Source organism: Natrix helvetica, assembly GCF_964273705.1.
Source record: "Natrix helvetica genome assembly, chromosome: 1".
NCBI lineage: Eukaryota > Metazoa > Chordata > Lepidosauria > Squamata > Natricidae > Natrix > Natrix helvetica.
This window is the reverse complement of record NC_138548.1, coordinates 335,016,676-335,031,641: the sequence shown is the minus strand read 5'-3', so window position 1 is coordinate 335,031,641 and position 14,966 is coordinate 335,016,676. Positions and strand designations below refer to the sequence as shown.

Here is a 14,966-nt window from a genome sequence, read left to right as displayed (position 1 = left end):
CATTTTTTCCCCTGTTCTGCATTGATAACCAGACTATATTCACGAAACAGGACCTTGAACAGCATCTAGTTAGTTTCTCTCCTTTGATTGCCTGTCATTCATTCTGTCAGCCGCCACCTTCGGGCTGTCCTGCACCGTTTGAATCACACTTTTTCTGCACTTTCTCACTGACTGCAAGCTACTGTCGTCTCATTGTCTGACCTTACACACAGAGAGAGCAGAAACAGACAAACCATCTCAGCTCCATCACTGTCTAGTGTTTATATAGAGCACTGATACCAAGCCAGAAAGAACTGTCTCTTTGACCATCATTGCTTTTAAGCCAGCGCATTCTGATAGCAAATCTTATTTTTAGGGAGAACCATATTAATACACTTTTACCAGAGAAAATAACCCTGAAATTTAAAATATAGATGGAAAGAAAATGAAAAATAATTAATGGAATATAGAAATTTGAATTTAAAAAAATCTATAAGTGGGTATGAAGACTCATATCTGTGCATAAGTACTTGGTTCCCCACTTTTTTAAAAAAATATGATATCTTTGTCTCTAAATGTTGTTAGAGCTTCATATGGAATGTCCTGATATAGAAGTTGGAGTGAAAAATAATGCTAAATTTGCCTGTATTTAACTTATTTCATAAACAGTCATCCTACATGTAAGGTGCTGGCATTTTAAAAGTACACCCTCACCCTAAATTTTAAACAATTCAGTTAGATATATTAATCAGAGCAGTAGTCTAAATACTTCATTAAACAATCAGAGCCAACAATTAGGGCCAACCTTACTTTTATATAAATCTTAGAAATTTTGGCAACTCTCATTACAGCAAAGTTGCATCACCCAGATTCTAGATTATATCCATATTCTATCCAAATCATACACACACAAAAATTCAGAACAACTTCCAGGGATTGGCAGACTTCTCAGTTATTATGATCCCACCTGTAGCAAAGTGAAAGCCACTGCTCACTAAGAAGACCATAGATTAGATGTCAACTTTGCCCACAAACCATTTGGATGATCCTTGAAATTCTTGGTATAAACTATCATGGTGCCGTCGATGGGAGAAGCGTCTGAGGGGGTTCGGGAGTTCATGGCTTCCATGACAGCCATGGACCTGACCCAGTTAATTCAGGGCCCTACTCACGAGGGAGGCCACACGCTGGACCTTGGTTTTGTCTCTGGCCAGTGGACGAGTGATCTGGGAATAGGGGATCTAGCCATTATTCCCCTGTCATGGTCGGATCACTCACTTCTCCGGCTGGACTTCCCTGGAGCTACCCCCCACCGCGAGGAGGCGGAACCGGAAGGCATTAGATGGTTCCGCCCCAAGCGCCTGATGGAACCAGATAGGTTCCAGACGGAGCTTGGGCCACCTCCTGTGGATCTGACCCGCCCCCGAGTTGAGGACCTGGTGGACGCATGGAATAGTGCGACTACCGGGGCCCTAGACCGGGTGGCGCCTTTGCGGCCTCTCCTGCGGCGACGAACCACCCTGGCCCCTTGGTTTACTGAGGAGCTAAGGGTGATGAAACGCCACAAGAGACGCCTAGAGAGTCGTTGGAGATCCTCCCGTTCCGAATTTGACCGAGCACAGGCACGAGCCTATTTGAGGACGTACCTTGTGGCATTAAGAGCGGCCAAACGTCAACATTGTGCCGCTCTTATTGCGTCCGCAGATAACCGCCCTGCCGCCCTGTTTCGGGTGACTCGCTCCCTCTTGTTTGAGAGACCGCGGGAAGCCCCTTTACAGGGCAGAGCAGAGGAGTTTGGGAAATATCTACAGGATAAAGTCACTCAAATCCGGATGGGATGGGTCCCTTTCAGTGGTCCAGTAGAGACGCCCGTGGCGAGTCTTGAGGGACCGCTTTGGGAGGAGTTTGACTCGGTTGCCATCGAGAATTTGGACAGGTTGCGTGGACGTCTGCGACCCACCACATGTTTATTGGACCCGTGTCCCTCCTGGCTTGTACTGGCATCCTGGGAGGTTACGCGCGACTGGCTCCTGGGCCTAGTGAACGCCTCGTTGGGTGAGGGGTCTCTACCGGCCGCCTTGAAAGAGGCGGTGGTGAGGCCCCTGCTCAAGAAGCCTTCCCTGGACCCAACGGACCTAGTCAATTATCGTCCTGTCTCCAACCTTCCTTTTTTAGCGAAGGTTGTAGAGAGTGTGGTGGCACAGCAGTTCCCACATCACCTGGAGGAAAATGATTATCTAGACCCGCGCCAGTCCGGCTTCCGACCCGGGCACAGCACGGAGACGGCCTTGGTCGCATTGGTTGATGATCTCTGGAGGGCCAGAGATAGGGGTTGTTCCTCTATCCTGGTCCTATTAGATCTCTCGGCGGCGTTCGATACCATCTACCATGGTATCCTGTTGCACTGGCTAGAGGGGCTGGGAGTCAGGGGCACCGTTTTACGGTGGTTTGGCTCCTACCTCTCTGACCGGACGCAACGTGTGTTGGCAGGGGAGCAGAGTTCGACCCGGAGGTCACTCACATGTGGAGTGCCACAGGGATCGGTGCTCTCGCCTCTCCTGTTCAACACATACATGAAACCGCTGTGCGAGATCATCCGTGGTTTTGGGGTGGGATATCATCTGTATGCTGATGATACTCAGCTATACATTTCCACCCCGAACCACCCCAATGAGGCCGTCGAAATGATGTCCCGGTGTTTGGAGGCCGTACGGGTCTGGATGGATGGCAACCGACTAAAACTCAACCCTTCCAAGACGGAGTGGCTGTGGCTTCCGGCCCCCCGGTTCAACCAGGTGTTTCCATCTCTGGCCATTGGGGGCGTGCAACTAGCCCCCATGGAACAGGTGCGCAATTTGGGCGTCCTCCTAGATGCCCGGCTGTCCATGGATGACCATGTAACAGCCGTGGCGAGGGGGGCGTTCCATCAGGTCCGCCTGATGCGCCAATTGCACCCCTTATTGGACCGGGATGCCCTACGCACAGTCACCCATGCGCTAGTGACGTCTCGCCTGGACTACTGCAATGCTCTCTACATGGGGCTTCCCTTGAGATGCACTCGGAGACTACAGTTGGTCCAGAACGCGGCCGCGCGGGTGATTATGGGGAGGACTAGATACTGCGCGAGCTGCACTGGCTTCCTGTGGTCTACCGAGTGCGTTTCAAGGTTTTGATTATGATCTTTAAAGCGCTTCATGGCACAGGACCTAGTTACATGCAGGATCGCATCCTGCCCCACACATCCCTACGACCAATTCGCTCACACAGAGAGGGACTTCTCCGGGTGCCGTCCGCCAAACAGTGTCGGGGGGCGACACCCAGGAGCAGAGCCTTCTCTGTGATGGGCCCAGCCCTGTGGAATGACCTCCCCCGTGACATCAGGATTATTTCCGATCTCCGCTCCTTCCGTGTACAGTTGAAGACCCACCTCTTTCAATTATCTGGCCTGGCTCAACCGTAATTTTTCATATTCCTCCTGACTGTCTTTTTTAAATTTTAAATTTTTATTGTATATTGGGTGTTTATTATTGGGGTATGTTAATGGTTTTAATTGTCTAAATGTTGTAATCTATTACCTCCTCCGTGCATGTATGTCTTTGTATATATGTATGTTTATATATGTCCTAGTGTACGCCGCCCCGAGTCCTGCCTGGAAAGGGAGCGGCTAATAAATCCAAATTATTATTATTATTATTATTATTATTATTATTATTATTATTATTATTATTAGTGTACAATTACATCTTCTGGTTTTCTTTGGTATTATATGTGTAGTTAAGATTTCAGGGAAACTGCAGCACATGCAGAGAATTTCATTCCTTTCCATCCTCTGCTCACTCCTACATGGGAGAGGAAATATGTTCCTCTCCCATGTAGCTATGAGTAATAACAAATGCACTTTCCATCTGCATGTCTCCTTTCATACTTGGATCACCAACACAGCCACAGTGTATTTTGGCTCACAGATTGAGCCTGTAGGAGATGACCAGGCTGAGCTTGAGGAAGGAGTCAAATGCATCATCACTTTGGAATCCTTCCATACCCACAAATGATCTAAGTCCAGTCCCCCACCCCACCCCGGAATTCCATTAACTCTTATCTACCACCAATTTGTCTTGGCCATTAGTAGATTCTTAAGTAGATTAGATTCTTGTTTAGAGGTAGCATGGAATAAACCTGCACTCATTTGAAGAACCTTACTTCCTAATTTCTTGTGTCTGACAGGGCCCTAATTTTATAAGCCATAAAAGTGATAGTTTGACTAGTAAATTAGAATTTTATATTAGAACCCCTCTTTATACAAGTGTCTCCAAATCAACGGGATAAAAAGTCTTAGACAAATACATGTCCCACTGGCTCAGGTCTTGTGAATATGAATGAAACTCAAGTCTAACTCATCTCATAAATATGAATCTTCTGATCTTTTCCAGCAACAGCTATGATGTATACACAGTGAATTAGACTTCTACTTGTGGGAATCTTCTTTCTGACTAAATTGAAGATATCTATCATTTGCATAAACCTCTATACAAAATTTTGTAGAAGTATTTCAGCGAGATCTTGTAACTGTCCGCTGTCCAAGTTTACCTGCTACATCCTTATTCAACAGGCTTTTCATCCTACAAAATAACACCTGTGACATTGCTACACTGTGAGAAATCTCACACAAGAGCTCACACAAAAGCAGCTCAAAAACATTTTATTCACACCTCTTTGAATCAAAATGGATAGGCGCAGTGTTTTAAACGTGTGTCCACAGATGAAATAGGTTGGCACTCACACGAGAGAGAATTTTCTAAATTCACATCCCACTGGTACCAGTTGAGTCATTTTTGTTACCCATGCTGTATATTATGTTGCTTAATTTTTTAAATTACATTTCTGAAGTATCACAATTGTGGGAGGCTTGGTAGGACACACATAAAACAATCACAGTAAAATAATATAAAATTAAAAACAGTGTAATGAAAATATAGAAAATGAAACAATGTGTAATTATATGAGATACCAATGGCATTATCCAAACTGCTGGTAGGATTCCTAAAAAGGTTGGGACAAGACTAATTTCTTAGGGGAGGCCATGTCACGTCCAAAGAATCAACAACTACTGTTGGGGTCTGCCGGTGGCCTGCAGAGCTGGCAGCAGAGTCAGACAGTGAGGAGGTTGGGGAGGAATATGGGCCAGTCCTGGAGTCTGGGCAAGGCTCGGATGAGGGCTCTGCGTCGGAGGCAGAGAGAAGACCAGGGCCATCTGGCAGTTATATACTGCCTCTGGAACCTCCAGAGTTGGACATCAGCGAGGCAGAGGAACAGGGGGAGCCTGTTCCCAGGGTGCACATGCACAGAGCTGCCAAAAGGCAAGAACAGTTAACACAAAAGAGAAAATTTGGGAGTAAGGCTTGGAGGTGATTGGCCCCTCCCATAGGACATAAAGGAGGAGCAAAAGCACGTGACCCTTTGCAGGAAGCAACTTTGTTCATGCTGGTCGGTTTACATTCTGAAGCTCCATTTTGACTTTGTGCTCCACGTGGCCCTGCTAATCTAATTGCTAATCAGGTCTTTGGCAGCTATCTTCAAGGAAGATAGTTGGGTGCTTATTAGCCTTATCCCGAAAGACTTGGGCAGAGCACTGTTGGACTCTTTACAAAACTATTTGTGACTCATTACAGGCTGTGAATGAACATAATTCACAACCTTTGAAATAAAAAGAGGATTTTGGGGACTAAGTGTATGCTTTTTACTGTATCAGGAAGCCTAGGTCAGAACAAATACATGTGAATAGTTCCTTTAGCTCATCTACTAAGAGAAACTTGCCACAATAAACCAATTATCTGCAATAACTATAAATAGACTCTGTGAATTGCTAGGGAGGGTTCAATTTTGCTCTCTTCCTGCCCACCACTCATCCCAAGCTCTGCTGTCTCTTGCCTTCTCTCCTCCCTCCTGCAATTCCTGAGTACATTCCACCATAGGCTATTCTTTAGCATGGGGATTACTATAAGAAGCACCTACTCCTGTGCTCCTCCCCACTTAACAGAATGAGTCAAAGGGACCTCTTCTAATCCAACCCCCTGGTTACAAGCAACTTCTCTCGGAGTATGTGTCTCAGGTAAGTCAATCCTAACCATGGTGCCAAATATTAATTGCATTATGCTGGGTTCCTTGTTATGGATCTCAATTCCTAACCTTTGAGTTAAGAAAGTTGTGCATTTTATTAACTGCTGTAGTTTTGTACCTAATCTTTCTACATTAATCTAACTCCTATAAGGCAGAGTTCCCCCAGTATTTCAAATCAATAAGGCATAAATTCCCCTATATCCTATATCAAACTGCCATCCACTAAACTATTATTTCTTACCTTTTTTGTTCCGGAGGTGGCTGAGATTTATTATCTTTCCTCTTTTTGGACTCCTTTTTGGAATCCTTTTTGGCCTCTACCTCAGAGGCTGGGGGGTTATTTGCTACTGGCTGTATGCCACCAAGTATCTCTTCCATTGTTTGACTTTGGAGATGTTGAGTTTTAAATTAAAACATAAAAAGAAGATAAGGATAACGAAAGAGAAAATTAAAGCAGCAAGGTGTTGTGACAGAAGAAACGAAAGAAAACAAGGTAAAAAATTAAACATTAAACAATAAAATGATAACAATAGATGCCAACAATTTGTCAGCAGAAGAAAAAAAAAAGGAAATCAGAACTACAAAGAAAAGAAGGCAAGCCAAATGCCATAACGTAACGAGATGGATCAAGCGAACTGTGACTTGAGTGGCAGCCATACATGTAAAATACCAGCAATGTGTATAATAATTCATGATGATGTTTACCAGAGAGCTTACAAAACACTTCATTATTTTATAACACTCTGTTATGCAGTAGCATATGTAGAACAGAGTGTGAAATCTCACTGTATAGAACACAACTTCCAAAAAATAAATCCATCGGTGCACGAAATGCTACACCAGTCTATACAGTTAGGAAACTTACTTCTGTAACACTTTCAGATTTAAAATGGACTTCAAATTCTGAAATAAGTTTGAAAGTTTGAAATAAGTTTTTTTTTAAAGTCATTTCAGTTTGAATCTAATCTGATCTGTTACAGCAAGGTTAACTGGCATAACAGGCAAATGAAACAAATTTTGAGTCTATAAGCATGCAAGTCTCAGTACAAAAGGAATCTGAGGTAGCCATTCTTGATAAGGCATTTAGAAATGGTGGCTTTATGATACAATCGCAGCTTCCTAAGTCCAGCCAAAGTAGAGCGTATATAAAATTGCTGCACACCATTATGTTGGCGTCGAAGGAATACTGTGTTCTTGTTATCATGACGTAGAAGCTTAAGAAGTAAGCAGAATGAACATATTGGATTACAGAAGCTAATGCTTTCTGCAAGTGTTCAGCCCACACAAAGAAATCTTAAAGTGGGACAGGGATAAGGATATGGCTTCAAAACTCTTTGACTCCAAAATCTTTTTCTTTAAGGATTCTTTGTAATTCTGAGTCTATTAAACACTAAATTGTGAAGAGATTTTATGAGCATTTAGTTGATCTCCATGACTGAAGACCTCAGAAAGCATTATTCCTATTGACAAAGAGATATTCAGCCTACAAACCCACGTAGCACAAAATGTTCTCAGGTAACTTCATTTTCTCTCTTAAGTCCTGTAAAGGATTTAAGAAAGTCCTTAAATTAAAAAGAAGACAGCTACCACATCTCATTTACATTTTGCATCATCTTGTGATGCAATCAAAGGATCCAAATGTTTACAAATTTTTAACTGATTGAATTAAATTTTTCCCAGTTTTGAGTTTTTCTCTATCACTCTCAAACCTGAAATACACTTCTTCAACCAACTGCAGCACACAAATTATTTACAAGAAGAGCATCGAAAGTGTTCAGTTGTTGCACTCCCACAATTACTAAAATAGGGGGGAAAAAGATGAGAAGTTCTTAAACTGCATTTTTATATTGACTTAGCACATACAATTCCTTATCTGAGCAGGTGAATTTATTCAACCGTTTCTTCTTTGGCAGAATTCTTTAACTTATGGTTTTTTCAAAGTGGTTCAAGCATTAAAAGATGGACTTCAGTTTTGTGGGGCATTACCATTTTTTAGACAAGAACTATATGCTATTTTCAAGATAGTAAACAAACATAAACTATGATTATAGTTACGCTTTATCCAAAGAAACCAGCACTTCAAAAAGCAATGTTGCCAAAATGGCTGAGACACACCTGGTCCCCCTTACCTGTTGCCATGAACATGTGATGCACAAAAGGCAAAACTGTAGTGCAGTAAGGTGGGGTCAATCATTGCTCCATTTTCTGCTCTTTCAAGCAAATCGCTAAGATAGCACAGGTGCCTGTGACAGCCTCTGACTCCATTCCGTGCACAGTATTCATCTAGGACAAAGACTTGGCCAGGGCTGAACCAGCCCTGTAGGTAAATAGAGAAAGTTTGTGTCAAATGTAGATTTTTTTTTTAAAAAAAAGACACTCCAGATCACAATGTATGAAAAATCAAATTAGGAATAGAAATGAAATATTGATGTTTAATACATTCATTAAAATAGGAATGTTTAGAAGAGAACCGACTTTGCTCAACTACATTTTGGTTTGAAAAACCAACTTGTTCTTTTTTTGATGTCATAGCGTAAGGAGCCCAACTTTTAGTAGGTGCACCATGATACCCAACTTAGATATGGAACTTATGCTAGCTGCATTATTTGCTTCTCTTGCCCCTTCGCACCATGGATGTCTGCTTTCGTGGACAATTGAAGTACCGAGTCAGTGACTTGTAAATGGAATATTACAACATTGAGGTCTACCAGCCAAAGGCAATCTTGACTTGACAGATCGAGTGGAAGGATCAAAGTGAGAAGTAAAATATCACTTCACCCAAACAATGCCGGAAGTTTTAAACAGCAAAATATCAATTATCTAGTATATATGAAATAAATACTGAGATGGATATTGCAGGGATGATTTGAAAAAGGACTCAAACAGCTTATTAAGCATCAATCACATATCTACTATATGTATACAACTGTGCTCTCAAACCCAAAGGTGCTTTTTGAAGATGCAACTGGATATCCTGGATTACACTTTGCTGTATAATGTACAAATACTGAATTAACTCCAAACTTCATCATGCTTAGAATAGAGCACTGAAATCAATGTGCTAAAATAATCTAGCATATTGCATTGAAATAAGAGATTTCCATATAAAAAACTTTCTCCTCCCCCTATTATAGAAATAAATTCTCTAGTAAGCAGCAATAGCCATGACACATGTTTTGTTCGTGGAAATTGGGATAGCACTTCTGACCCTAATATCATTCTTCATGTGTTTTGAGATCCTGTTGTATATGGAAGTCAGTAAACCAAAGTGCATATATTCTGGTTGCATGACAGTCCCTAGAAATTTGGAAGGGAACAATCTTAAAAAATACCTGTGCGTTGGAGCATGAGAATGGCAGATATTCATATATGAATGGATTCTTGAATGGGAATATGGTCAATAACTGGATCTGGAGATATTCATATATGAATGGATTCTTGAATGGGAATATGGTCAATAACTGGATCTGGAGGCAGAATTTCATAGAAAAAAGCAGTAGAAAACTAATACAAATACTGTATATCTCTTAATTTCCATGGCTCAAGCTGTTTCAGGGCTTTATATGTCAATGTGAAGACCACATGGTATGGCTGAAGGATCACTGGAAGTTCTTTTCTACTTTAGAATATTACAAACACAAAGGCATTATCATCTCAGCAGCCCGTTCTGTTTGTTGTTTTAGCTGAACAATTGACAAGGGCAGCTGCACATCTCACAAAGTATTAAGAGTACTGAAGTTTCAAGGTTACACAAATACAAATTAATGATGGTGTATTCCTGTGGATCTATCCCGGCATGTCAAAGCACCAAACTATCATTTTGTATAATGGGAAGTCTAATTAGAAGATATTGTCATAACAGCTTATCAGGTAGATTCTTTTTCACCTAACATGAAATTCTGTCAATAGCATTCAAAAGAACTCCAGCAGCACACTGAAAAATAATCAGTATCGACAGAGACACGGAGCCATTGACAAGACATATCTTTCTAATGCTTCAAAACTTCAAACTCTTTCTTCTTTTAATTGAAAAGTTCCCGCGGCGACTAGATCAGTGCCCTGCCCCTCTAGGCAACTTCTTTGCCACCCCATCTGGCACCCCAAATGCTACGTCTTTGAAATGACGCCGCTGTGAAAAGATTAAAATATATTTCTACCACTCGGATGACACCAAATCTTTTCTGGATGCCAAAATGCTACTGTTGAGGAGAGTCGAAGAAATATCAATTAAGAACTTCATCGAAGGATTTGCTTATCCTTGTTGGGCCAACTCCAGAACAGATTGAAAAGGGATTAAAATAATGAGGGGCAGAATCAAAGGCATGGAAAACAGACATAGTTCCTTTTACTGCGCCTATTGCCAGAAAGCGCATGTGTGAAAAAATGAAGACGCTGACGGAGTATAATGCAGACTGTGGCTTGTCAAAAGCAATCCTCCCCCCCCCCTCTTTATGTCATTTCAAAAGAACTCCTGGAATTTTGCATTTGGGTGAAAGCTCTAACAAAAACATTTGCCTTACTTAAGAAAAAATCAGTTGGTTTTGTTTCGCTCATAATATTTTGGCAAGGTAGAAGGACAGGGGTAAATTAAAAATACCTCTCCCCTCCTCTTTCTGCAACTGATTTCCAGAAAGAAGAATTGAGTGTTCCAGAAAACTCTGGTAGGGATAAGCTACAAGTGAAGAAGGCACAGAGACAAAAAATATTGCTAACGTTGCAGCCGACTGTATTTGTATGACTATTCTTGAGAAAATAGTTGTATAGCAACATTTCTTGCAATTCAGATTCCCACCAAGTTCCTCCTAGTTAATTTAAGAGTGAATTTTTCCCCATAAGGTGTAGTTCAGAATCACATTTGAAGATGGCTTTTGCTCTGCTTTTTTCTACAGCACAGGGAAAATTAGGCAACTGAATGCACATTTGATCTAGTTATGGCTATACTGTGAAAACTGAATTTTTTTCTCAGAATTCCTACTAAATTATCTGAGTGAAGTAGCTAGAAACCCCTGTGAAAATCAAATCAAAAGAAAAAAGAGGAGGGAGTGATAGCAAGCCCATTGGCTAAAGTCTCTCAAGTTGGTTTTGTGTTGTATTCTGCAATTGTGAATCAATACTGTTCTTTAGTTTTTATTTTCTTGCTCCTTACTGCAAGTGGCTTCTTCTTCTTCTTTTTCTTCTTTTTCTTCTTCTTTTTCTTCTTCTTTTTCTTCTTCTTTTTCTTCTTCTTCTTCTTCTTCTTCTTCTTCTTCTTCTTCTTCTTCTTCTTCTTCTTCTTCTTCTTCTCCTCCTCCTCCTCCTCCTCCTCCTCCTCCTCCTCCTCCTCCTCCTCCTCCTCCTCCTCCTCCTCCTCCTCCTCCTCCTCCTCCTCCTCCTCCTTCTTCTTCTTCTTCTTCTTCTTCTTCTTCTTCTTCTTCTTCTTCTTCTGTTGGTTGCCTGTGTTGAATAATTCTCAGTCTACCCCTTATTCATATTTTACAATCCTGCTCTCTCACTCAAATTCATATCTAGGACTTTTTCTTCTCTCATCAGAGACTCTGACAGGTTGGTCTCATCACAAGATGCCACATGAGACTGAATTGCAGATTCATCATACAAAGAAACCTAGAGGCAGTTACACCCGTAGAAAGGGAGTGCTTTATTTATTTAATCAGATTTTACGATGGTCCACCTTCCTCCCAGAGGGACTCCAGGCAGTGCACAAGTAAAATATTAAGACATAAAACAGCTACATAAAATTTAAAAAGGCAATTAAAAATCAGTGTTAAAGTTACTTAAAATGTGGGAGAGAGGTGTTCAAGGCACTAACCAGCCTCATGGCTGTATTGTCCTCTGTGCATCTCAAGCAAGGTTACAGAACCATATTTTTACACCTTTCAGGAAGGCCAGGAGAGTGAGGGTGGGCGGGCTCACCTCTTGGGGGGGGGAATGCTCCATAAGGCAGGGGTAACAGCAAAAAAGATGCCCATCCTAGACCTGGCCAGTAAGAATTCCTTAGCTGAGGGAATTCACAACATACCTTTCTTGCCTGGCTAGTTGGGATGGGCTGATGTATTGGGATGGAGATAATTCTGTAGGTAAGATGGCCGCCAAAACCCCAAGAGTCCTATAATTTGGCCCTGCTTTCAACCCAGAAGCCAGGCTATTGGATTCTATCTCAAGATGAAAATAATTTAGGCAAGGAATGGTTAATCTGCAACTTGAGAGTTGCACATATCAATCTGCCCTAATTTCACCAGGGCATGGGCCTGTTTTCCAAAGCCCTTTGTGAGCTATCAGTTTCTTAATCCTGAGAATGGTGTGAGAGAAAGAGAGAAGGGGTCATGAAGAAAATGAACCGTAGGTATCCTATATACTACCTGCTTGCCATTTACAAATCACCTCCCTAAAGTTGAACTTATTAGAAACCAAAAAGGACATCAACATGTCATTATATTGATGTGGCATCATTTTCCATTCAGGGCCTATGTCTGCAGAGGACCTCCAAGGGGGTAGAGGCCTTGACTATCTGAGTTATGAGGTAAACATGAATTATAGCTTCAGCAATTTATCGGGTTCACAGATTGTTAATTGCATTGCCAAAAGCCAACTTGGAACACAACATTTCAAGGAAATGAAGTTTATGCTAGTCGATAATTCATGTCGAATTGAAAAAAAAATCCTCTCATTTGATGCAAGCATGAAGTCATTCTAAAAAGAAATTATAGCAAATTTCATCTTCACGACTTTCCTACAAATGGAAATATTCTTTGATTTCTTCTGTTTCCCAGTTTTTATTTTATTTGGCATCTAAATACTGTTAAATGCGAACGAAAGGCGAGCCGAGCCGTGAGGAGAATTAACCAACTTTTATTAACAGGACAGTTCACAGTTAAATACAGGAGAGAATCAATGCAGGGTTCATCTGACAGCTATTTATACGAAGCTGTCAGATGAACCAGCCAATCCCCAAGCCAGAGTTTCCCCGCTCTCAGCCAGGTCGCGTCTTAGCCAATCAGACGCGACCTGGCTGTTGCTAGCGCAGATGCCGGCAGACGGAGGGAACTCCCTGACGTCATCTGCCCGGACACAACACTCCTTCCCCCCCAGTGACTGCGCATGTGCAAGCGACGCACAAACGTAGTCACGTAAATATTCTGGGCGGCGCCGGACCCGCCCAGAACGCCTCAGTTCGGCAGGAGGCGTCGGAGAGGAAGGTGGTGTCCGTGGAAGCTCCTCCCGCAAGGGAGTGGAGCTCCGGGCGCCATCTTGGAGGCCCACCCCTGACGGAGGAAAACCAGGCCCAGGTAGGCAGGGCCGAGGGGGCGCGGCCGAAGGCGGGCTTGAGCTGGGCACTTGTTGGTAGGCCTGGCCTGACTCGGGGAAGGCCATTTGGAACCCCGGAGGGGGACGCCAAACGGGCGACACCCCCTCAACAATGGACGGCCGGCAGGCGGCGTCCGAGGACGGAAAAACTCTGGGCAGCTGAATCGGGCGGACGTTTTCTGGTGGAAGGGCACCAGGGAACAGAACGTTGGAGGGCTCAGGCGCAGCGACGTTGATGGTCGACCTTGCAGGGGTGTTGTCGCTGGTGTTGGGCAGGCGGCGCCTCAGTTGATCCAGGTGCCGCCGCCATTCGGTCCCATCATGTAGCTGGACCCTGTAAGAACAGGGGCCGGTTATGGCGGTGATGGTGGCAGGCACCCACCTAACCGCCCCTGAGAACGCCTGAGCCCAAACAGTATCGCCCAGGACGAACACGCGGGAAGGGGGCCCCAGGTTGCCAGGCTGTTCACTTGAATAGAGTGGGTGCAACCTATCCAAGGTGGTCCGTAGGCGCCGGCCCATCAGCAGCTCAGCTGGAGACTTCCCGGTCAGGGGGCAAGGAGTGGCATGCTGTACCAAGAGGTAAGCAGCCACCCTTGAAGGCCAGTCAGCCCCATCCATCCTGCCCAACGCCTCCTTGGCCGAGCGGACCGCCCTTTCCGCCCGGCCATTGCTAGCCGGATGGTATGGGGCGACTGGGGCATGGCGGATGCCCTGAGAGGCCAGGAACAGCTGGAACGCGGTGGATGCAAATTGAGGCCCGTTATCAGAGACAACGACGTCCGGCACGCCATGGGTGGCGAAAAGCCTAGTCAATTCTCTGATCGTGGCCTCGGCTGTGGTGGACCTCATGAGAATGAGCTCCACCCAGCGCGAATATGCATCCACCACCACCATGAAGACCTGGCCTCTGAAGGGGCCCGCGAAATCCACGTGAAGACGGGACCAAGGACCACGAGGCAATTCCCATTCCCTAGGACAGGCAGCCGGTGGCGCCGGTCGGGAATGTTGGCAGGAGGAGCAGCCGGCCACCCAGGCGGCTATCTCGTCATCAATGCGAGGCCACCAGACATAGCTGCGCGCCAGGCATTTCATGCGCACTATGCCCGGGTGGCCCTCATGAAGGCGAGACAGCACCTGATGGCGCAGGCTGGGTGGAATGACCACCCTGTCACCCCACAGGAGGCACCCACTGTGCAGTGACAGCTCCAACTGCCTGGCCCTGAAGGGACGAAGGTGCTCTGGCACCGGACCCTCAGGCCAGCCCCTTTGGACCCAAAGGATGACCTGAGAGAGGTCAGGGTCAGCCCTAGACTTTGAAGCCACCTCTCCGGAAGAGAGTGGCAGGGCCAAATCTGCTATGGCCAAAACCGACAGGCAAGGCACTGTCGGGGGGTCAGCAACGGGCAAGGGGCAGCGGCTAAGGGCATCAGCGTGCCCTAAATGCTTGCCCGGCCGGTAGAGCAGAGTATAGCTGTATGCAGCTAGGAACTCTGTCCACCTGGTCATGCGCGGTGACAGTATGGGAGGGGTCGGCTTGTTACCAGCCAAAAGCCCAAGGAGTGGCT

General features: G+C 44.4%; 1 protein-coding gene across 7 annotated transcripts in view; it reads right to left on the bottom strand.

Moving 5' to 3' along the window:
- The window catches only part of CADPS (calcium dependent secretion activator), a 492,613-nt gene that overhangs the window by 178,338 nt on the left and 299,309 nt on the right, over positions 1 to 14,966 (bottom strand). For all 7 annotated transcript variants that reach the window (XM_081935645.1, XM_081935646.1, XM_081935641.1 and 4 more), the window contains exon 13: positions 8,226 to 8,413. In XM_081935645.1, coding sequence (XP_081791771.1) covers positions 8,226 to 8,413 — 188 coding nt within the window. The remainder of the gene's footprint in view (positions 1 to 8,225; positions 8,414 to 14,966) is intronic.